General features: G+C 41.1%; 3 protein-coding genes across 4 annotated transcripts in view; 1 reads left to right on the top strand and 2 right to left on the bottom strand.

The window, feature by feature from the left end:
- The first annotated feature begins 51 nt into the window (after positions 1-51).
- LOC134873574 (dual specificity protein phosphatase 18-like) lies at positions 52-1,862 on the top strand. The gene has a single exon (XM_063897326.1). It carries the CDS (start codon positions 195-197, stop codon positions 738-740), a length of 546 nt encoding a protein of 181 aa, XP_063753396.1. The 5' UTR covers positions 52-194; the 3' UTR covers positions 741-1,862.
- On the bottom strand, positions 1,524-5,865 carry tgoln2 (trans-golgi network protein 2). Its single transcript, XM_063897325.1, has 4 exons — positions 5,660-5,865; positions 3,957-4,690; positions 3,405-3,488; positions 1,524-3,318 (listed from the first exon to the last, which is right to left on the bottom strand). Exons 1-4 carry the CDS (start codon positions 5,712-5,714, stop codon positions 3,313-3,315), a joined length of 879 nt encoding a protein of 292 aa, XP_063753395.1. The 5' UTR covers positions 5,715-5,865; the 3' UTR covers positions 1,524-3,312.
- Positions 5,866-10,503: 4,638 nt separating this feature from the next.
- The window catches only part of tcf7l1b (transcription factor 7 like 1b), a 31,859-nt gene continuing 18,215 nt past the window's right edge, over positions 10,504-24,147 (bottom strand). Inside the window, exons 4-12 of one of the 2 annotated variants that reach the window (XM_063898084.1) lie at positions 23,638-23,721; positions 16,658-16,793; positions 16,122-16,224; positions 15,352-15,435; positions 12,976-13,113; positions 12,668-12,827; positions 12,404-12,511; positions 12,172-12,223; positions 10,504-11,621 (exon numbers count right to left, since the gene is read on the bottom strand). In XM_063898084.1, the coding sequence (XP_063754154.1) occupies positions 11,137-11,621; positions 12,172-12,223; positions 12,404-12,511; positions 12,668-12,827; positions 12,976-13,113; positions 15,352-15,435; positions 16,122-16,224; positions 16,658-16,793; positions 23,638-23,721 (1,350 nt within the window). In that variant the 3' untranslated portion in view covers positions 10,504-11,136. Of the gene's footprint in view, positions 11,622-12,171; positions 12,224-12,403; positions 12,512-12,667; positions 12,831-12,975; positions 13,114-15,351; positions 15,436-16,121; positions 16,225-16,657; positions 16,794-23,637; positions 23,722-24,147 lie in introns of both variants that reach the window. The other variant, XM_063898083.1, reaches the window with a different exon arrangement.

Consider the following 24,147-nt stretch of genomic DNA (forward strand, 5'->3'; position numbering starts at 1 on the left):
GAGAAGCTGAAAGAGACCGTCCTTGTTGTATGGTGACTCGTGAAAACCCCCTCCAGCAGGGGGCGGCAGGTTACGCGCTCACGGAATTGTCCTTCCTGAGTCGCCTTCTCTGGGCTACTTGCAGGCAGCTTGCAACGTTGATTACCACATTCTGTGAACCAATTTTATTACAGTTCTGAATTCCACGTTGTTTTATGCATCAGTCGGGTCTCGCAGGTCTCTCAGGCCTGTGCCGAGTCACCGACCATCTGTACCTCAGTAATGGCCGAGCCGCCAATGATTCCTCCCAGGTGACTCGGTGCAACATCACTTGCATCGTGAACGTCACAGAGACGAAGAGCCGCTGCCCTCTGCACCGCGGGGTGGAGTACATCCACATCCCGCTGCCCGACTCCCCGGCCTCTCCTCTCGGGGAACACTTTGACGATGTGTCGGATAAGATCCAGCTCACTTCGGAGCTCGGTGGCCGGACTCTGGTGCACTGCAACGCCGGGGTGAGCCGCTCCGCCTCCCTGTGCATGGCCTACCTGATGAAGCACCGCGGGGAGTCTCTCCGGGCGGCCCACAGCTGGGTGAGGACCTGCAGGCCCGTGATCAGGCCCAATAACGGGTTCTGGAAACAGCTGATCCGCTATGAGATGGAGCTCCGTGGGTGCGCTTCCGTCCGGATGATCTGCACCTCCATGGGAGAGGTACCAGACATCTATGAAGAGGAGGCCAGGAACATGACGCCGCTGTGATGAAGGAGCCTCTTTATTGTGGCGACATGAATTGATTGCATGAGCGATATAAAAAGTGTCATGTGTCGCATATACAAGGAAATGATGTTGATATAAAGGCTTAAAATGTACTCTTTAATTATTATGGAGTCCAATACATTCCAAGGGTAAACATCTTTACTATAATATCATTTATGAACAGCTGTAGTTCCTTGTTTTAGATGGAAATGTAAGCCAACACAAAAGGTTTAATATATTATGAAGTACAATGCATCCCATGCTTTTCAGGTTTTGGCAGTGTTTAGTTTGTCACATTTTCGAGTTGTTCCACCAAATGGGGATTTTAACTAGATTTTCAAGATGGTTTCAGAGGGGTAAAACTATCCAATATTTAAAAATATACCTAAATTAGTTGGTTTTCTTTTTCCTGTTAACCATCAGATGCATTCTGTTTCCTCCTGACCCCCAGGTTGGGAACTCTGGGGGAAAAAAACTATGAAATTAAAGTACAATATAAAGCGTAGTGAAGTGCTTCTTAAGAATGGTTTCAGTATGAACTATTATAGCATTAATTGTAATATAAATATTTATTTCCTCTGTTGTTCAGCTACAGTTTACATTTTCTACATAAGTGCGATTGTGTTTTTGTTTTTTAATAATGCTTTATATGTTTTTTAACTTTACAATGTTGTATTGGTACTGTTAACTATTTCAGTATTTTTTTAACACTGGCTGAAGGTGATTTGACAGGCACTGAATCACAAAAGCAGGTGACAGTAAAAAGCAGTCAATGAATCCAACTGATTTGAGGCTAGAAAGTACAAAAACGTTTATTTTGGAATCAATACACAGCTCAATTGGTTCATCGGACGCAACATGTTGCAATAGACACTTGAATGACAACAGTATGTTTCCCTATGGACAGCAAGGCCTTACAAACTGAAATAAATATGTATTCATGAAGCTAATATGTTCATTAAATGTCTTTAAAACATGCCGTTTCATGCTTACTGTCAGACTGTATGAGAGGATGATTCAATTAGGTTTTTTCTAACGCATTTTTACCCATGAAAAGAGCCAATTACAAGATGCTGCGTTTTTCTTTGCAGATGTGGCAATAAAAAAATATATTTTCCGACACCATATGGACTTTGATTCTTCCACGAAACAATTAGATTACATTTATTTTTATCCAGATAGCATTTTTCATAAATGATGACCCTCAACCAGTACAAATATACGTGATAATTTAGGAAACAGGCACAAAACAAAAACCCCCACATTGAATAACAGAAAGATTGTTCACAATTTGGCCACACACACACACACACACACACACACACACACACACACACACACACACACACACACACACACACACACACACACACACACACACACACACACACACACACACACACACACACACACACACACACACACACACACACACACACACACACACACACACACACTCTCTTTATCTAATGAAATAGTCTACTATCCCCGGACACGTTTATTCCAATAACACACTCAAAGCAATATCCAGCCTTTCCAAAACTCCTCTTACAAATCTGTTACAACATGTCAGGCTACAGTTTCATGCAGACATTCATCAAAGAGAGGAAGCTACAGAAACAGACAGACAGCTTCCAGGTGAACAACATTCTTGCAATGCGTGTTTTTGCATTGCAAGAATGTCATTGCGGGTACATTTAGAGGAGTCAACATACCAAACCCTGACAACAGTTAACACATTAACATTTCCTCTTAGGAGCGGTTTCAACATTTTGGAAGATATGATATTTCATTTTCTAGCAAAAACTTAGATGAGAAGAGTGATAGTGAGCCTTAAAAGCTACTGGAAAGTAGAGTTGTATTTCTTTTGACAGTCATGCTGGCTGGTTTTCTGTTTCCAGTACGTATGCCAGGCTAATCTTACCTTAAGCCATATATACTGGAAATAATTTAGAGTGGTATTGATCTTCCTACATAAATCAGCTAGAAAGCAAATCACAGTATTTCCCAGAACGACTGCTTTAAGCACGAGTAAGTGTGTGACTTCAGGCAGTTAAAGTGGGAGAGCACTGTGCTAGCGTCTCACTTGAAAATAAAGGTTACATTCAACTTAAACCCTTGTTATATTTTTTTCAAAGAGACATTTAATCTCAAATAAAATGTACACATACAGTATTTTACAAATGGCTTATTTACTGCACAGTGCAATAATGTACTGAACATACAAATCTGGAATCCAAACAGATCATATTTTTCTCCACTACCTAAATATCCTGAGTCAGGTCAAATTACAAGATCGCCTTTAAAGTGGAATAATGACACAAGTGCAAAAACAGCATGCTTATTTTACCTTCACTGCATCTCACTAATTCCCTCAATAAGGCAACAGTGTCATCTGCATAGTCACATGATAAGCATCTATTGTTATAGAGTAAATTAATGTCAATTTATCCAAAAGGTGGAGTCGACGCCGAGTGCATCAGGAAAATATGTAACGCCAGTATTCATTCACCCTCTTCTTACCCCTAGTGTATTCTGCAGCACAAGGCAATGGCTTGAAGATCATGACTTGAGATTACAGCTGAAAGAAAACGGAGACAATTAAATGATATTGTTATGTTTTCATTTAAAAAGAGAGGAGTGTATATCTTCACATCAACCACTTACATTCTGGTCCAGCTTCTGGTAGTCTCCGGATTTTGGTCGACGAGAAGCTCTGGATTTCTTTCCTTCCAAAAGAAATGCAATGATCTAAGGGGAAAAAATAGACAGTGTCAAGTTTTAAGCTTTATGATTGAAGCTTGACCTACGAAACAAACAATTAGTATAATTAACTGAGGCATCGCAGAGGAGAAATCTCTCTCTGTAACTAAATGAATGAAGCACTTTGTATAAAATATCAAACTATCCCTTTGAGGTTGTTCCTCTCAGCTGTAGTGCTTATTTTGAGCCCAGAAAGGAGAACCAAATATTCAGTCACAAAATGTACTTTTAATTTAGACCAGCAAATATTTCCCTGAGCTTAAACAATAACCTTCCCTGTGAAGAAAATACAAATGCTAAATATATAGCTAAGCCACTTCTGGGTTTAAAACTATTCCGCCTCCACTACACAGACTGAAATGGTTGACACACACCAGATTTGCATCTAAAATCTGGGCTTGTGGAAACAGGAAGTATGCTTCAAAGATGTCTGAGTGTGAGCTTGAAGCCAGGTACCTTGCGTTTGTTGTGGTAGGTGATGTAAAGCACTGCCACCAGCACAGCTGCACAGACAAGGTAGGCAAAGAAATGACTGCTTTCCGTCACATCCTTGATATCAGATGGATCATATGGGGTTTTATTTGCACCGTCTAACTGTGAATCATCCTTGTCGCCTTCGTCTCCTTCTAGCTTATTGTTCTTGGTGTTATCTCCTTCTGAATCCACCTTGGGGTACGGTGGATCAGGATTTGCATCTTCATTAACTTCAGATGCAGGTGTTTGCCCACGTACTGATGGAAACATATCACGTTCAAGGAATTCCTTTGTGGATGCAGGCTTAGCAGTGGATTTCTCCTTTTTCTTCTCTTTCCCATCCGTCTCTTCCCTGCTGGTCTGATCCTTGTTGCTTTCCTCACTTGGTGTATTTGTGGTTTGCTCAATGTCTACTGGTTTCTTCGCATTGTCGTCTTGTCCTACCTTGCCAACCTTCTTGGATTCATTATGCGTTTTAGCCGGTTCTGATACTTTTCCCCCTGCTGGCTTTAATGTGTTTTTTTTATCAGTTTCTCCTTCTTGTGATTTCTTTGTGTCTGAGCCACTAAGAGCTTTATTCTTGGTTTCAGCAGAATCAGCTAGGTTTGTGTTTTCCCCTACTGTAGTACTGGGTCCTGCTGGTGGACTTTCTGGTTTTTCTGTTACGAGTGGGTCCTTGGACTTGGTAACGTGTCCCAAAGCACTCTCTGGAGTGCCTGTAAATAAGCACAAAATACAATCAGTTTTGGTTGAGGCAGATTCAGCAGTAGGTGAGCAATCTGTTATAATCAGGAAATAATGCATGACAGTTGGTTACCGAAATGTCACCCACAACTTCTGACTAATGTACTGTTTGCATGTTTGCAAATTCATGTTGCTGCAAGGAAAGTGGTGACTATAACAGAACTACCATTAAATGAATGCCATCTCATAATATATACAATAAATGCTGCCAATAAAACTCTTTTTTTAATAGGATTTTCTTTTTCCATATCTGAAGTAATTCATCAAACAAAGTGAGATAATAATATAACAATCTGTAGACTAGCTGTCAAATAATGAAGGGACAAATCACAGCTGGCAAAATTGAAAAGTAGGATATTATTGACAATCTTACACCACAGACACGTTTTAATTATCCCAAACTAAATGACAATCACAAGACTGAGGTCAGGTAGAATTACCGGATTAGAGTACTGTTTATCTGGGTGTGTTAATCAACTGCCATGCGAAATGAGGAATTTGGCGACAGGTCAATAAAGCATTAGATTTGGTTGTCTACGACACAAGCTATCATTTACTTTCAGAGCCAGTGCATGTATCAGTGTTTCTGTCTTTTGTGTAACATGATATTTGGTTTTGTGTGTGGTGTTTGGTGAAAAAGAAACCCAACTATATTTTCCCCTTAGCACGTGTCCAGTCATTACTTGGCACAAAGATGTTAAATACACAAAGGTACCAGAATAATCAGATAGCCAGACATGTGGCTGTGTTATAATTGATTTACCCGACATTCATACGTGGATTGGCTCATTTTCTCAATTAAAACAAGTGATACTTTGTTATTCAACAACATCGACACTTAGCTTAATTGGCTATCAGGGATTACGGAGGAGCATGTATCTGTAGTGTCTTAGAATGGCTATAAGGAAGAATAATACATAGCAAAACGACACAAAACTCACCTCTGTCCAAGCACAAACACAGACATGTTCCGAGCAGCAGGAAAGCAGTCCTCATCGTGTCTGGAAAAGGATTAAAAACCGAAAACAAACAGTGTTTATTCTGTCTCTCTTTTCAGCTGTCGACACTATCCGCGTAGACAGATTGACAGGTTGGAGCTTTTGACAAATTTTGCTTCCGTGTACAAACCATAGCCTGTTGTTCTTCTTCTGCAGGGAAAATACAGTAGTCTGCTCTACCGCCACCTACAGGTAGACGACTGAAACTACAGGGCTATGTTTTCCAGTAAGGAGAGTTGGAATAAAAATATTCTTCTTTGTCCTTCATTGTTTTCTGACTTTTTATTTTCAAAGCTTTCTTGGCATGCATTCATACCAGATATACAGCTGCTTACTTAAAGCAGGAGTCCCCTTTTTCTGTAAACATGTGTTGTTGTTGTTGTTGTTAGAGAAATAGATTATACTTTTCTGCTTATTTTTACCGATTTTTTAAAAACTGTACACACCTGCATTTAAAATAAACAATTGCATTTGAGTTACATTTTCAAGTCTCATTCGTGTTCAAATGCCATTTTATTTATAACAATCATAATACATTCAAATGTTTGATGCTAATAATATAAACGAGTCTCTTCTTCTTCTGCAGTGTAAAACACTGTAGACTGCTCTACCGCCACCTAAAGGTTGAGTATTGACACTACATGGCTATGTTTTCCAGCATTGGAAAGCGAGAATACAATAAAACAAATAGCCTAAGCATATTTGTGCAGGTATTATTTGTTACCATTTTGGCACTCCAGAAGCTTTACACAACACAAAGGGACTGTCAGCTTTCTTGGCATGCATTCATACAGGATATAAAGTTGCTTGCTTAAGGCAGGACTGTCTATTCTTTACACCATTCCCCTTTTCTGTAAACAAGTGTGACGTGTCATTGAGAACAATGGGATGAGTAAGTAAAACTGGGTGATAACGAAACGTGTCCTCAGAACATTTCAAATAGGATTTATTTATACTTTTGTGTTTATTTTTTGGCTGATTTCAATTTACATTTAAATATAAAAACATGCATTGAAATCTAACAAATGCAAGTTATATGTTAAAGTCTCCTTCATAATCGCAAATATTGTCATTTACATAAATACAATTTAGCCTAATGTATTAATTTATTTTCTGACATGTATATAGTTATCTTAATCTGCACTACTTGTAGACTGGTGGTGAGTGTTATATACATGTAGTGTAGTAAAAAGTACAATATCTGCTTCTGAAATGTAGTGAAGTATAAAGTAGTAATAAATGGAAATACTCAATTAAAGTACAAATATGTCAATAAAAAAGATTACAATATGTTTACCACTGAAAAATTGAATCGGAATTCACCCTACAAACCAATGCTCAAATCAGGTAAAACCAAGGAAACCTGAAACACTGGATCCACCAGTTTAGCAACATGAGATGTAGTTCCTGATTCCCTTGAACCAACCATCAGATCATTCCACTTGGTAAAAAAAGTACAAGCTATATTTAACGTGGTTACAGTTCCTACTTTGCATGCCTTGTTGGCAACTTTTGATATAATTTGAACCAGCTGAAAACACATGTATCATTTATATTTCCTTTGTATACCTGCAGTATCTCTGTATTAATGTCTCACAGAGAAAAGCGATGCATGTGTGCTGATTGAAGCCAGTTGACTTGTCTTTTAGTTTGTGAATCTTCTCATTCAGTGTGAGGATTGGACTTCACTTTCATTCTAATGGCACCTGTACACCAGAAGGGATCCAAACAAATGCTCTTACTTATTCCTAACCACACGAGGATTTGGTTACAAATGATAACTTTATAAAGTCAAACTGTAAGGATCTAGTAAATCAAATTTGAATTGGATTCATGACTTAGAAAAAAGTGCTTTACAAATCTGGTATATATCTTTGACAAGAGAGGAACAATGATTGGGCAATACAACACACAACCATAACCATTTAGTTATGACATTATTGATGTGAATATAGTGTATTGATATATATATATATACATTTTTTTGGGGTGTATGCCATGTGAAAATATCATTTCTTAAAATGTAAAAAATCAAATCACACGTTTAATCAAAAGTACAGTCATTATTAAGTCCAATTCCATATATATCACTGTAAGATAGGCTGCCATTTTCCTACTGTATTTACAGCCCATTGTGCTTAGTTGAGCTCAACTCATGAATGTAAAGAGAGCACTAATAAAGAAATGATTAACTAATGCTCCTCCAGAGGGTGCATTGAGGAGATACGATTTGTGTAATGATTGCCACCTACAGGTTAGATGCTAATAGGATTTCTTTGTCGCTCCACACATTTCAGTTTTTGACCTTATCAGCAGATGGCAGTATTGATATTCAGTGCAATTGAAAAAAGCCTGACAAAAGCCCATCATGACAACACATTACTTTATGTGCATGTGATTGTGAGAGTTTGCAAGAACTACAATCAACCTGTTTGACAATTATACAACACGGTGAATCGTATACAATTGTATTTCTTCTAGATTAAAAAAACACAATTTCCTAATAACATAAAGTCACTCTACTTTACAGACTGGCCCCATGAGTAATATGTAAAAATATGATATGGATTACAATCGAAGGTGTGCTTTAGAGACTAGATAATGATCAAAATGTTAATTGGAGGTGTTTTACATCTCAGCTGGGCGTGGAGGACCTGTGGGTTCTTGTAATGAATATGTCTTAATTGTGGCAGGCTGTTTGACATTTGAAAAGTCCGATGATCCCTCTCATTCTTGACACCCATTTGCATTTCCATCTTTAAGGTCAAATGGGCATGAATAATACATTAAGGAGGTTCTTAAGCTCACAGCCAGCTATACCTATCTTCACAAAGGCACCAGCTGAGTGTTGCTAAGCTCTATGAATGCTACAGAAACGATCAATTAATATCACTTTGGGAAACCACATGTGAAGCAAACAAGCCATCCTGTCATTAATGGGAATATAAGGTCATGAGTCAATAGTAGATATAGGAGCAGTCTTTTCTTTTTAGTTTTATAAAGTCCACCTATCAATCTCAACCAGTGTTTACTGTGTGCATTCAGACTAAACGGTGCGATTGAGTGCGTGTTTATGGGTTTTTAATACAAGTGTTGCAATTTTTCTCCAGTGAAAGTTCTGTGTGCAATATTACTACGCATGTGAACTATCAAAGGGTTAACCTGGAATAAATTCAAGATCAAAGGAAGGCCCAAAAAAAGAACCTTGGCAGGAGATTGGAAGAATTTAATGAGCAAAAATTAACATGTATTAAATCTGACCTCGTGCTTACATGGCAGATGTTGAGTGGAGCAGCAACCAGATAAGTTATTAGAGATAAACAGTGGCGTGTTACATTTTGACTGGAGCCCGGGACCTGTCTATGCTTTCATAAAAAAAACCACAATTATGTTGTATCGATCAAATTGTGGTATAATAATCATGTTTTAACTGATTTCATGATATTTTTTTCATTAAAGAAAAGTCCTACACAGGCAGGGACCTGTCTTTAATAGAGAATAGCACCTTGCTATATCCAGCACATTTGAAGTCATTCACTGTGGGGCTGAGTTTCATAATAAGGCTACTGTCTTAGGGGAATTGCACGGGATGTATAGCCTTGAGGAGACAGATTTGCTGGCTGTTTTGACAACTCATTACCTGTAATTTCACTGACGGATCGGTGGAGTGGCTCAGAGAAGGCAGCCGTGGCACCAGAGAAGCTGTGTGGTTTGTGCCTGGAATGATGTAAGATACAACGGCAAATAAGCAAAGATTTATTATGGCTAATGATTGCTTAAAAACAGAGCCGGGGAGAAATGACAGTTTGGTGCCACTATACTGAGTGGAGGGGTGGGGGCCAGAAACGGAAACACATCCTTATCTCACTTTTCTGTACTTCCAGAAGAGCGTTTATTAGAGACAACTCTGTCTAATGGCACTCAGGATTCATTCTGACACACAATTTAACAGTAGAGTGATTATTAATACTATATGCTGGATGAATATCAGTAAAATCCTTCATTTCTTTTGTCAATAGTAAGATAATAACTGTGGAATGTAAGTTTATTAATTAAACAGAGTGCTCTTTTGGTACAGTTTGTCTAATATCTGGAAATGCATCTTTTTTTGGGAAAATGCACGCACTGAATGTAAAGAGTAACATTTCCCTGTTCTGCAAATCTCCCTGTGTGACCATCCTGGTTAAGTTTCTAAATTTGCAGAAAAGGAAAGGTGGTGGTGGTGGTGGTGGTGGGGGGGGGGGGGTATCAGATGGGCTAGTCCAAGCCATCCCTCCCCCGCTCTGACATAATTGGTCCATCCCTGGCACTACTCCCCATCTCTAAAGCCACCAAAAACTGTAACCTACCTTGTGTATTTTTCACTAATTGAAATGCCTAATGAGGTCCCCAGGGCTCCATCCCATTACCTCTGAGTTAATTAAAGCCTTAGCAGTGTGCCAAACGGTGAATAAAGATGCAGTAAAAGTGCAAGAGGAACCCGAACAGGGTTCGCCGGGATGGGATGGGGCTGACCTGCTTTTCTGTCATTGTTGTGGGACGTTATATATTTGAAGAAGGAGCAGATGTCTGTTATTTTTTTATTTGTATTTATTTTAGGCTTCAAATTGTGTTACCCTGGTTCAGGCACTTATTTTCCAGTGTGGTTAGCCTAATTCTGCTTTATTAAACATTAAACTCACTGGCACCATCAGCAAGGATTTTATGAAGATGTCTAACTAAAGCAGAACGCGAAAGACAAAAAAATGGCAGGTGTGTTATGGATTTTTATTCAATTTGGTGTGGCTGTAATAAAATTATACTGCTCATTAAGTGTACATTTGTAACACCGACAAAACGCAGTTATCGACTTGTTATGCACTGTGGTCACTCATGTGGGAATATTAATCCAAACCACATAATCTCATTAAAGAAAGGTCTCTTTATTAAATGACAAAAACACCGGCTGATAGATCGTGAAAAGACAAAAAGAGACATTTCTTTTAAGAAACAATTTCAAATGTTTATTTAACATGTCAAAGAAGGGACACACACTCGTGAATTGAAAAGGGGGCGGCTGCAATTATTGGCCAGTACTATGTCGTAAACTCAATACTAAAATTAATCAGGTTTTGGCTAAAAAGAAAACATGTTTTTGTTTCTTTTTTTGTTTTTATAAAGAAACATTATGTACATTGGTTCTTTTATACAAGAAGTTCATTGGGTAAATGCATCAAAAAAAGAAACCAGTTCTGCAGTAAACTTTACAAAAAATACATTTCATTTTTCATTGAGAGATGTAGAAAAGGAGCCGGTCAAATATTGACCAATAATATTTCTTCCTTTTCATTATTTAGAAAAAAAGCTGTTCTAATAACTAATTTTTAAAGAAAAGCAATATACAGCACAATACATGGGATAAAAATTGCCTTTTTGCAGATTTAATCATTATGTTTGGTAACCAGGGAGAGGGGCTGCGACTGGAACAAGGCATGATGGGAGTGAAGGGCCGCCTGATGGTAAGGGGAAGGGGGGGAAAGCATGGAGTGGTGCAGGGAGGTGAAGGGGATTGGCCGGCTGAGGATGGGTGTCGAATGGCTACCTGAAGTACCAATTGGGATTGAGAGGTGGGAATGGGAATGGGAAGAGGAGGAGGAGGAGGAAGAAGAAGAGGAGGAGGAAGAAGATCCAGAAGCTTTCCCGGCTAGGGAGAAGTGGTGGTGCATGCGTCCCTCCGGTTTGGTGGTGAGTGATAGCGGCTGCGCCTGTTCGGAGTGAGTGGCGGCGGGAGCAGCGGGGGAGGCCAGGGCTGCGGAGGGAGTGGCGGGTGAGTCCAGCATGCTGCCGTGGGACGACGCCGGGCTGTCACACATCTTCTCTGAGGGCAGGTACTGCACGCACTGCTTCTTGCTTCTAATGGAGAAGTCTGAAGAGGGGAAACAAAAGGAAGAGTGAGGAAGCTGAATTATGGATCTGCTGCTGGCTTCAGAATCTGGTTCATGTCCCTCAATGCCGCCCGTGACAGAAGTGATCATCCAAACAGTGACAACGATGGCAGTGGAATTTGTGAAACATGGCGAATCAACTCCAAAACACATTGCAACAGGGAGAGTGGAACATGATGTTTAAGATATTCAGATGGTATGCATTCATTATGCAAAAAAAAAGAATGTGACACACAAAATGTGCACCCAAAAGTGGAAAGCTTTCTTGTTTTGGTTGCACAACAGCAGACATACCTGCCGCTATTAGCACTGAACCTCATAAGCTGCTTGTCAAAGTATAGAGGCAGGGGGAGAAGTTAGTAAGTGTTAGTGAAGAAAGAATCCATGCAGAAAAGGCAGATAATAAATAATATAATCAAGGTGCATTGTCCAGGGTTGCTCTTGCTGTTAGTTTCTACAGTTATTAATACTTGCTCAGGTCTGTGACAACACAATCCAAATAAAGGCAATCAGGAAGAAAAGGCCCCTTACCTTCTGGTTTCGAGTCGGGTTTATTGTCTCTCTTCCTCTTTTTTCGCTTTCCCTGCACAGATGAAACAATGCTGTTAAAAAGCTGTGAAAGTAAACCATCGAAGCACAATGTTTGCTGAGATCAAGAGTGTTTAATAAACTAATATACACATATTTGACCGAGTCTTCGGAAAACCTTTGTTGACAACTTCCTTTACTCATTGATTTAGTATCTGATCATCGTGCTACTCACGTAATTGTCTCGTGCTGACCACCCCGGATAGAGCTGGGAGTGCAGTTGCCTCTCTTTCCTGGCCAGCTCATAGTATTTGGCTTGCTCCTCTCTGGACAGGGAATGCCACTGTGGACAAAGAAAGAAAATATCAAAGGACTGCTAAACACACACACACACACACACACACACACACACACACACACACACACACACACACACACACACACACACACACACACACTGTTATAAACTCACATGCACATCTGTGTCTGCGCCACTTACCCGTCTTCCAAGGATCTGGTTGATGGCAGCGCTCTCTTTCAGAGTGCACTCGGCCACTACTTTGGCTCTCATCTCCTTCATATACAGCATGAAAGCATTCAGAGGTTTCTTGATATGAGGCCTCTTGTCCTCTTCTTTCTTGGGAGGAACGGGAGATTTCCTGCTAATACGAAACATAAAAAAATATGCCGTTAATAAACTGTAATTAATGGAGATGTGCTGGTCAATTAGATAAGACAAGGGAGGCTAATGTGCAGTAATGAAAGCAAGTTTTGATACAGCTAAAGGAATATATTAAGGGTTCTTACGCATGCATCGAGGGACTCATGTCATGGGGCTCCTGTTTGATTCCCGGGGAGACGATGGCTGGATGGGGAATGCCGGTCTGGTGGAGGCCGTGTGGAGGCGGACTCACCATGTGAGGCGAGAATCGGCTGGACACCAAACTGTGAGGGCGACAAGAGGCCACATTTTAACAGTCGAGTTTAACAGCTAGCCTCTGTTAACCTGACGGGAAAAGGTTTCGCTAACTTGGCACAACCCTCTGGGGGGGAAATTCACCTTCTATGTCGTTCTAGACGAAATCCATACACACAATGAGTTACATGCTTCCTTTTTGTTCAAATAAAGACTTTTTCAAAAGCTCCCTTCATTCAGCAATGACTGGAGAAAAGTGGAGTGTGCTGTAACCATGGTGACTGCATGGCCGTGACACCTGAAACCACTTTCCTCTGACAGCCATTCACACAGAACACCTTTACAAAAGTGTCTCTCTTTTATTTCCAATTGTTAATACAATGGAGCATTGTAATGAACAAGGGGGGAATTAAGCTCCATATCCTTCTACCACACATTTTAGTTTGTGCTAGATTGGAAAATTCCTCTGTTTTAATTCTTCTAGCGAGGCACACAGGCTGTCATGAGAAACAAAGCAGTGTGGCCTTGTGCTCGCAGTCCCTCAGTTTTTACCTCATGATACACTCTGTGACGAATAACCCAGGATAACTTTTACTCAACGGTTTCTCAAACTCTCCATTACCAGAAAACAATATTTGAGGCGAGGTTGCTCACACGGAAAGATGGTTCAAAGCTTGTTTTTTTAGCTCTTCATTTAATATTTACTGAATCCAAAATGTGACCTAAGGTAAGAAATGTGGGTAAATATATGAAGTCCACTAAGAAATGTTATTAAAACGGATATTTTGCTTTTTTTCCTTTTTTAAAACGGTTTAATAATTAATGTTGTATCAACAAGGAGGCGGCATATCATTCCCCAGTTAATAAACCTATACCGACTAAATCTGTAAACATCCACTTAGTCCCTGATGGGTTAATCCATACGGCTCCCAGTGATGGCTTGCAGTCAAGATCCACATTTTGAACATAATGCTCCTATTAGCATTTATGTACTGCGGTCATATTTAAGTCACCACCAATCACAGCGCGTCTTTGCCAAGATCTTATTCTTACTGGCTTTTTTAAAATTCATAATCACATTTTGAAGGTTACATCTTATTGAACAAACACTGGAAACAGCTTAAAGTCATTCTAGTTATGGCAATAAACCCCTTGGATCTACTGTATCCAAGAAACTGCTGTATAGATCAAAAAGCTTTCGTACTAAACAAAAACATTTTGAGGCATTTTTAGTGCATTTCTAAATACTTAGTAGGCCTAAACAGCCAGTCGATCTGCATTACTGATGTTATGTTATTTATAATTTGAACTACAGTGAACCATGTTATATACGCAGCTCTGTTTGGTATCATAGTGTTTGAAATATACAGAACACGTGAGATGAAGTTAAAAGACGTATTAGAAAAATCTATCAGTCAAATTCAGGAAATACTAAAAGCTTTCTTCATGTTTTACTGTAAATGTTAATCATATTCTAATCTGAATGAGAAAGAAAAAAAGAAAATGATGGTTGTACAATCCACTGTAATCAATGTGACCCTGACAGTCATGGATAAGCGTTTTCCACCGTAGTGTCAAAAGTAAAACCATCTTGAATTCATGTTTGTGTTAAAATGTTACGGATTATTGCATTTTTAAGTGGAGTAAAAACTTCTGCTACATGTGTTGTGATTGTTGTGATCGGTCTCAGGAAGGAGCTACACCCCCTATCGATCACAGAGACCCTGCTGAATATTTCATCTCACACTAACACCGGAAGGCTCACTACAAATCTTCCCAATTTTAAAAAAAGGGGTCAGAGAGTGTAGTCTGATTGGACATGTAGGTTCAGATGAGCTTTGATTTGTCGTTATCGATTCTCAGCCCTTTCATCTCGGCAGTGTGTGTGTGTGTGTGTGTGTGTGTCTGTGCGTGTCTGTTTTCAGAACATTGGCCTGTCCACAGAAGTTTAGCTCGGAGAGAAAAGACAGGAGGAGGAGTGCTGAATGCCAATAATGCCTGCACACTGTTTAAGAAGCTCTAGTTGTCTGTGACTCTGCTGCCTGTGCGATAAAGTGTTTTTCCCAAACAATTCCCCTGCCTTTTGTGTTAAAAAAGGTCAACAGATAGAAGTATAAAAGTGCACACAAGCCATTTCTCTAACCTAGCATTTAAAAAGGCTGTCAAATGCAGCAGGGTAAATGTGATTACAGCATGTCATAGAAGCAGCAGATATTAAATTTCCCCCTTTGGGAGGGTGGGGGTGTTTCTGAACATGATCTGCTCACCTGGACATGGATGCATTCATTGCTAGCGCTGGATAGGGGTGACGGAATCCCCCCGGAGGGATGGAGTACATGGGCTGGCCCTGCCTGAGAGACAGAGGGAGACAAAGTTAGAGAGAGTGTGAGGTGGATCAGACTCAGCCCCCAGCACTAATCCTCTACTCATCAACTCAAAGCCCCTGCTTGTGGAACAGCACCGTTGCAATTGATTACGAGAGCCGTGGCAAAACCCATAAATGTTCATAAATTCCTCATGGTGAATTCAAATGTTTGAAAGCTTTATTGTTCGGATGTGGTGCACCTGCACAGGCATAACAACCAGGCATGGACTTAAACAGGAAATTCAAGAAATGTTTTTCTAACTTTGACTTTTAATCACCTGATTTGAACTCGACAAAATGTGTGGTGCTTTTTTAAATCTTAACACTCAACAAGTAGAAAGCTACAAAGCGAATTAGCCTACCTCTCTACCCACACTCTGCTATCTGTATTTACATATACGTATGTAGACTCCTGCATTTACTTGATCACAACATTCATATAGTTTACTTCATCTGCATGACTTGCACATTTGTCTTGCAAGATAATCATGCACTATTTTATTCTACTCTGTTTCTTATTGCACTATTTTATTTTGTTTTCACCACCCTGTATTTATTGTGCATATGAAAATAAAGCCTTTGAATCTTTGAATTTTGAATCTGCTGGGATTTCTAACTTGGAAACAACACATTTAGCTGTGTGGACGGCTGACAATCATAGCAGTGACTTACTGTGGCATGAGCCATCCCAGAGGGTGTGCGATGGATCCCACAGCCCCAGGAGAGAGGGGGTAGTAGGGAGAGAGCTCTGACGGGTGAGGTGTCCGAGGAATACCTGCAGGTGCCACAAACAGAAGAAAGCTACTTTTAAAATGCAGCAGAGATAACATGCTTTTTATATATGGCAGGTATTCATAACATTATTTAACATCTCTGGAACTTTTTGCTATCTAAAATAAACTTGCCCTGTCTTGCTATGCCTGTAAGGTACTTGAGAGCAAATTTTCAGACTACATTAGCTATGGTGAAATTACTTTTGTCCAATGGTGGGAAAATGTCAAGATGGGCAAAAGTAATTTCCTAATATAATTTGTTCTTCCTGAAATGTTTCCTTTTGAAACTTCTTGTCTGCTTCCTGGTATTTGTGGATGTTGCAATATTAACTGTGAAAAATGATCAATTATAGTATTTATCATATCATTTATTTATCATTAAATGGACTAAAGATACACAGTGAAGTTAATCAATGCCTATCCTTGAGACCGTACCTGTCTTTGGGTCGAGGATCTCTGGGGAGAGGTGTGACGGCGGCGTGCCGGGGGAGAAGTGTTCATTGCTGTAGGTGATGAGGGGCGTCAGTGGGTGGACATGGTGGGCGTGCTGCACCACTGGGACTTTATTGGACTGTTGTTGGAGAAAAAACCAAAAGTTCAAGTGTCTGACACAAAACATTCAAATCAAAGCTTCTCTTCTTGTGGTTGTAACAAGTGTTGAACTATCCTAAAGTGTGAACCGCACATTATTTCTGTTGCCCCATTGTTGGAAGGAAATGCACTGTAAAAATAGGCCATCATGTGTGAATGCCCTCTACGGTAAACATCACATCAGTCTGAGCGTGTGACCGACCCTGTGATGCAATCTGGACCAGCACCAAGGAACACTAAAAAGCCCTGCAGGCGCATGCCAAGACCATTATGGTCGTTTAGCCGAGGAGAGAACTGTTTGTTCAGTCCAAAAAGAAAAACAACGGTGCCACTGGGTCCAAAAGTCACAACAGCGAGCCACAAACAAACACAATCAGCGTGAGGTAAACTGAATACCCATAAACAAGTGGGGACATCATCTCTAGCTGACAGATGATGGAAAGAAGCAGACGCCCATGGGTGGATGTTAGAAAAACATTTGAAGTTCTGTAAGATAAGTGGCGGAGAACAGAGGGCCTTTGACACACAGTGTGGAGATATTTCAACAACACTCGCAGAGATGGGACCGAAAACAGCTACAACGAGCCTGATGAAGACAATAATAATAACCAGCGTCTCTACTTTCATTAGGCAGCGCGCAGCAACGCAGTCATTTCCCCTGGCTGCCTGGCTGAATAGAGCACTTGTTGGCTCAACTTGTCACATGGGAGGGTCAAGGGGTGGAGGGGGGAAAGGGGGGAGAAAGGAGTCTTGTTCCTCCAGGCTAACCTTTCTTCAATATCCCTCCCCACCCCCCTCTCAACCTCTCCAACGTGGTCTGCTGGGGAACAAGGTTTGCATTGAGACTTCTGTACACGCTCTTGCTTCACGCTGCTTAGAATTGTTCCAAATCTTTGCTTTTTTTTCTAAGTAAGGTCCAACCTTTTCCTCCTTTTAAAGCTTTAGCAAATTGGTTTCTCCTATGTCTAAAGCAGGCTTTGATTCTGGTAATACCAGATGGGGTGAGAAAAATATTTACCGGTGTTAAACATGGCTATATTAAGATCCATTAGCTCCTTTTTCTTTCAGGTTATTCCAGACTTAAGAGCACACAAGGTGAATGCATATGATGATGCGCAGAGACACAATTGGATAAACACAGAAAAAGGCTTTGATGAAACCTCATGGCAGAGGTAGCGTTTGACCTGCTGGGTTGAAATCCCAAGTCCCACATGTCATGTATATTTGAGTTGTGCTTTGTTGTTCTACTTAATGTACAATACGCCTGCATTTTCCCTATATTGTGAGGGCTGTTTGAGACCTCTAGACCTGGGTGCCAACACATTTTGGGAAGCACTTCAGTGAGAATTTGAAATGATGCATATTAATTATTCATATCCTGGAATACACCAATCGTGTGCTCTACACATCATTTCTAAGTTTGAAGGCACTAGTTTCAACTCCAGGCTGTCTTCTGTTTAGCACGGCCGACAGAAATGTGGAGGAAAAATGAAGTATGCAGGTTGCACACATGCAAAACTATTCTGGCCCGTATACTACCTGCCAGACTGTCTCCTTAAGGAATAAAGATGGCTACTTCATCAAGCAAATTCCTCTTTTTATATAGGAACATTGGAAAATGGAATCAATCAAAATCTGCACTGTATTACTTTATCATTTCTCCAGAGCCCTGAGAAACTAACATGCGGTTTTGTGAAATTTAAAAACTACACTCCTCGCGCAAACATAAATTAAACTAAACACTTAAATATCAATGCCTTCTTTCACTTGCTCTATGTGTAGAGGTAATATTCCTCTACACCATTAGAGCCTCATATGTCTGGTTTCATGATCCACGAGCAAAGTGTAATAAGGAAACCACAAGGAACCTGAGCCATGTTTTAAATATAAACAACATCTACGTGAAAGGACAGATAAAGGGCAACCTGGAACCAGATGGTATCCACATCAACAGACAGAAATCATGCTCTTAACATAGACGTGCCTGTTGCAAAGCGGCCTGCAGTGGTGCATACCTCTCCGATAGCGAGTAAAAACACCTCAGACTGGTCTAGGAGCAGATTGGAAATAGTAACAGGAAGGTTTAAAAGGAAAAAAAAAACAGCTGAGAGAAAAGATGTCTGTGTTTTAAGAGGGTTTGAGACTAAAAAGACCGAGGTGGCAGTACCTCGCCTGGTTGTCCAACTTGGAACGGCGCTAAGAAAAGCACAGTCCTTGGTCAATGTGGGTGGAGGGGTGGATTTCATTCAAGCAAACATGTTTTTGGATCCTGCACATCTGAATTGAATTACTAGGCAAACAGCCGATGGGGAAGAGAGCTTAGAACAAACTGAATAACCCTGCAGCTTTGTGTGTCTTTATGCTCGGTGATTCTGGGTGGGAGGCTCAGAGGCCTTTCAAAACTCCAGGAAAGACAGGGTGAAAAGAATGCCTGGCATGCTGAGAAATCCAAGCCTTGTTTGTCAACGCCAACAGGAAGCGGACGTGAGAGTGGTCTGACCGTGTCGTATGTCTTGAAAATCAACCTCTCCATAACTATGTCATTCATCACAGACAACGTGTGCTTTGCGTCTGGTCGTCGCCTCTGAAAGGGTCGATGGGATTTATATTCTTGCTTAAAATAATAGCGGGCAGAGCGGAGTCATGTTACCGGAGGGAATAGCCCCAGTGGTAATGAAATAAAATCGGAGGGCTCTTAAAATCAGCACAGACACAAACATGGGCCGGTATAAATATTTGTTAACTGACATACATCAATTTCATCCTCTGGTAAATCTGCCACTTATAAACGCCATGTTGCGAAATCTTGTGAATTCACTCTGCGATGCTAAATATCCCCGATTTAGAGTTTGACTGGAAATCAAAGCAATGGTTCCTTATTCCATTTCTGAAGAGGATCTCGTCTCTGCAGTGGCCCAGCAGGACTGCAGACCTCAGATCAGTATTCAGTGCAGTCCTCCCAAAGCCTTTGATTTCATGATGGATCCCGGTTGTTCACTGCCTAATGCAAAACGAGAGATTCTCACCGGACTCCCAGTCAAAGGTCTGTTGGAGGAATATGGGTCGAAAGCAAGTGTATGTATCTCTATTGCGGGAGAAAAAACCCTGGCACATTCCCAGTTAATATCTCTACTTAAAGTGTCACATAGCCCTGAGAGTGTACGATTGCAGCAGACACATGCAGCAAGACAAAAGGCATCTCAGGAATGCTGTTGCTTGAGACCTCGTCACTTCAATTCACTTAAACAATTCGTAGACTAACTAGCTGACAGGACGTGTCCCTCGATACCTTGATTACGCTAGATGCTAATACAATATTGAGACAAAGACAGGGATTCTTGTGTCTCGGTCAAGCCCAAATTGGATGGCAGATTCCGCTGGTCAGTTCCACCTCATTACAGAGTCACAGCTCGTCCTGACTCAGAATAACACCAGTCAGTGTACTCAGTAATGACACAGAGAATAGGTGGTATGGACAAATTACTGCAAGTGACTGGATAACCTCAGAGGGACGGACGCAGCCTTGACATCATTATTAGCAGAGTGTTAATGACTCTAAATTGGTGCGTTGTTGAAGATGAGTATGAGTTGCACATGATTCAGACAGAAGCACCTCCTCCTGCTTCCCCTCCTTTCCTACTATTTCCTCTCCTCCTCTCCTCTACTCGGCCACTACTGATGGGCTGACATGTTCCCCATACTGCATCACCTGGCCCTGCAGCGCCTTTGATGTATTATTCATGATGAGGCAGCCCTCTGAACACAGGGGTCTATATGGGGGTTTTGGGGTGCTGATGTGTGTGTGCATGTGTGTGCGTGTGCGTGTGTGTGTGTGTGTGTGTGTATGCATGATGGGGTGTGCTACGTTCATAGAAAAAGCTTGTTCCCTACTTCCCAGTCCTCCCACCCCACCACCACCACCCCTATTACTACCAAAAGCAATACCAACTGAATGCTAAACAAACCTGTCTGTTGAATAATTGAGGATCTCAGGCCAGAGCAGGCTCTGATTAGCATACGGGCCTTATGGACCCAATCTGCACAGTGACAGGATGGTCTTTCCCTGGTCTTTGGGATCCAACCAACGCTCCGATTTCTATTAAACATCTTGTTATCTTGTTCCAACTTGCCAGAATTTGTAGAAAGGATTCCCCATTCACCGAAACAATGACATTAATCACTGTGAATACGTGTAGGAGTGTTATGATTAGGAAGAGTCTAAATATCAATATTGTGTTCATGCGTAGGCTTGCCGGTGGATTATTTATTAATCTGCAGAGGCTCTTGGCTGAACATGCCTCTCGACTAACACACTGTAGCCTTAACAGTTCACTAACATTATGCATATTTGACATGCATATAGGATGTGCTTACAAGCAGATTTTGACAGTCATTCCAAAACCGTCTTTCAAAAAAAGCAAAACAACGATGTCAGATTTAACACATGCTTGCAGAATGACTGCAGGATTACAGGTCTGCTTCAGGAGTTCCTGCTGGTGTCTCTTCTCTCTGGCTCCTCTTGGCCCTGGGCAGTAATCCCTGGCCCCCCGCGAGTGCCCATCCGCTCCCCCTGCTCTCATTAGTGCAGTGTTGGGGCCTGGGGAGCCTGCAGGCCTGGGGAGCCAGCCTGCTGCTCCCCTCCCACTCAGCCTCCCTCTCTCCCCGGCTGGAGTAATGAGCACATAATCAGCCTGGCTCCCTGTCAGCAGCAGCACAGCAGAGGGGCATGTGGGCTCCTGGCCCAGAGTGGGGGGCAAGGCCACAGCGGGGCGTTTCACTCTCTGTGCTCCGTGCACGGGGTACAGCGCGCCCGGTATTACAGTTTCCCACCACTAATCAAGTGACCCTGTAGTCTCAGGTCACCAGATCAAGCGACTTCCTCTTTTGCTTCACACACGGAAAATCGTTACACTTTCAATGAACTTCCCCACCTTTTATACCCTTTTGAAAAGGTTTTATGATTCCTAAGACAATAACGTTATTGATTATAATTTTAGTGTTTCATTTGGGCTGTTTTACACTTTGAATTCATTTTCCAAACTTTAAACTCCTTAAAAATTTAACTCTTCTGCTCTTTAACTCTTAAGTCAATAATACTGTTGTATAATTTTTTCTGCCAATGTAAGTGTTTCATATAAGATGATTGACCTCGAACGGCCTTGTTATGAGAGTTGTGTAATTTAATTGCACTCAATACTCAAAATAAATAGCACTGAAGTAATTACTTTAACTTAAAACTAAAATAACAAGCAACCTATATGCATGCAATGTAGAACCTGTAAAAGGTTTTTACAAGTTTCTATGTGCAGCTATAAAAGCATCTAAATAACATTTAATTACAAAGGGTAGATGAACTAAGCTTAAGGGAAGTACATATTTAAGCACACTAAAGTGAAGGCTGCTTATTATTCTGAAAATGAAGATTTCTGCCAGAAAACAGTTGGATCCCGATTCTTCTACAATGTTTGTCTCTGTATAGGCTTTTCTGGTTTAATGACGTTCAAAGAGATGAAGGCCAAACAGAATAAGAAAGAGGAAAGAAAAGCACAAACACTGAGCCACATAAAAAGTAGCAGAAACCACTGACGGGCAGAACAGAAACATCCAGGCAGGGAACTCAACCTCTGTCGATCTGCTTTCATTTCCTTTTTTTTCAACTGCTTTTATCGTCTTTATTGTTTTGACTTTTTCTCTTGATGTTCCTGCTTTGTAGATTCACACATTTCATTAAGATACATATTGTCTTAACAAACTACAATGAGTGTGCTGCAACAAAGCTTCACACTATTTCTTTCCCAACAGACTAAGCCACAGGGTCACAGAGAGGTCAGCATGTATTCTAATAAAATATATTTAATTGGTTTCTATTGAGACTCAAGTCAGTCCTGGATTCCCATGAGCAAACTCTGTCCCTTTCACAACAATTTCCCATTGACTGCGCTCAATGAAGACTTTGTCATGTGCATCGCTGCGATTATTGGGATCCAGCGAATCAACCACAAACTCAGCAAGCGCATCTTGCCGGGATATGTCAGGTCAGGAGGCTGAGTCACAACGGCTGTATTTACTGAAGTTGTGTGACAGCGTTTTCTTGCTCCACGCTCCGATTAACACGACTTCCCGAACCAGAAAAACGCCCGATACAATCAAGCAGGTGAGATGCCAGATAGATGTCCATGTTATCTAATGTTTTCGATCCCAAACACACATCCCTCAGCGAAACCACAAACCAAACAGGTCTGCTGAGGCCCCACATTGTCTAACCCCAGTGAGACACCATGATGACTAGCTCACACCTGTGTGGGAAAGATCAAGTATGGCAAGGAGGTTCGAACTTGAGAGATTTATTGTGGAGACGGAGTTATTGTGGTAAAGACAGACAGGCTGATCAGCAGTTTGCCTGCGGGGACTGTAGGGGCTGTGGGGGGGGAAACTGTGCATGCATGGATGGGAACCAGCATATTAACATAACTTAATTATTGGGAATAACCACATTATTGTTATAGATAGATTAAAGCATTTATATGGCTCGCAGTAAACTGGTTCCCCACATAAGATGATATGATTTGTTAGATCATTAGATTAATGTCCTTTAGCCCGGAGGATACATCTTGTTAGTGCTACAAAATAAGGCAGGGGAATTGTTGGGAAACTGGTCACACTTTTGTTTGGTGGGTGAAACTGTGATTTTAAATTCCTCTGTTACCAAGCCATGTTGGTCCTTTGTCAAATACACATTTTCACAATTTCAAAAGCCTAATTTTTCGGCTCGATGAAGTCATAATGAACGCCATTTAGTTTTTAATGGAAGTTTAACTACTTACTAGATGCCCCGGTGTTGGAGAACGGGAATCTTTAAGTCCTGCTGAGCCGGGGACGTCCAGAATAGGCCATTTCATCTGCAGGTACTGCGGGGGAGAGACAAAAAGAGGAATTAGGCCACAGAACCAGACAGCCTGCAGGTTAAAACAGTCATACAAATATGTATTAGAGAAGTTTTAATAAAATGCATTAAAATACTTGATAAAAGGACCAAATGAGCAAAATCTAAGGCTGTGTTTTGCAAAAAAAAATCTATTGTTTCTAGACTGTAGGGAATGAAGCGTGCAAAAGTGGTATGAATGATGTGAAGTCCGCAGAGATATCCTGCAGACACCTGTACCAGACCCACATCGCGGTTGGAGTCAGACAGTGAGTTCTGGCACGGGGGAGAGCAGGGGGAGCGATGTGAACACAACGGACTGGTGGAAGACTGTGAAATTGCCGTTTGTCAAGGAAAAACAAGAGGCCAGCTGTGGGCGCCCGTCGCTGAGCGGGTGGGAAAAGACAGCTGG

Source organism: Eleginops maclovinus, chromosome 12 (assembly GCF_036324505.1).
Source record: "Eleginops maclovinus isolate JMC-PN-2008 ecotype Puerto Natales chromosome 12, JC_Emac_rtc_rv5, whole genome shotgun sequence".
Lineage (NCBI taxonomy): Eukaryota > Metazoa > Chordata > Actinopteri > Perciformes > Eleginopidae > Eleginops > Eleginops maclovinus.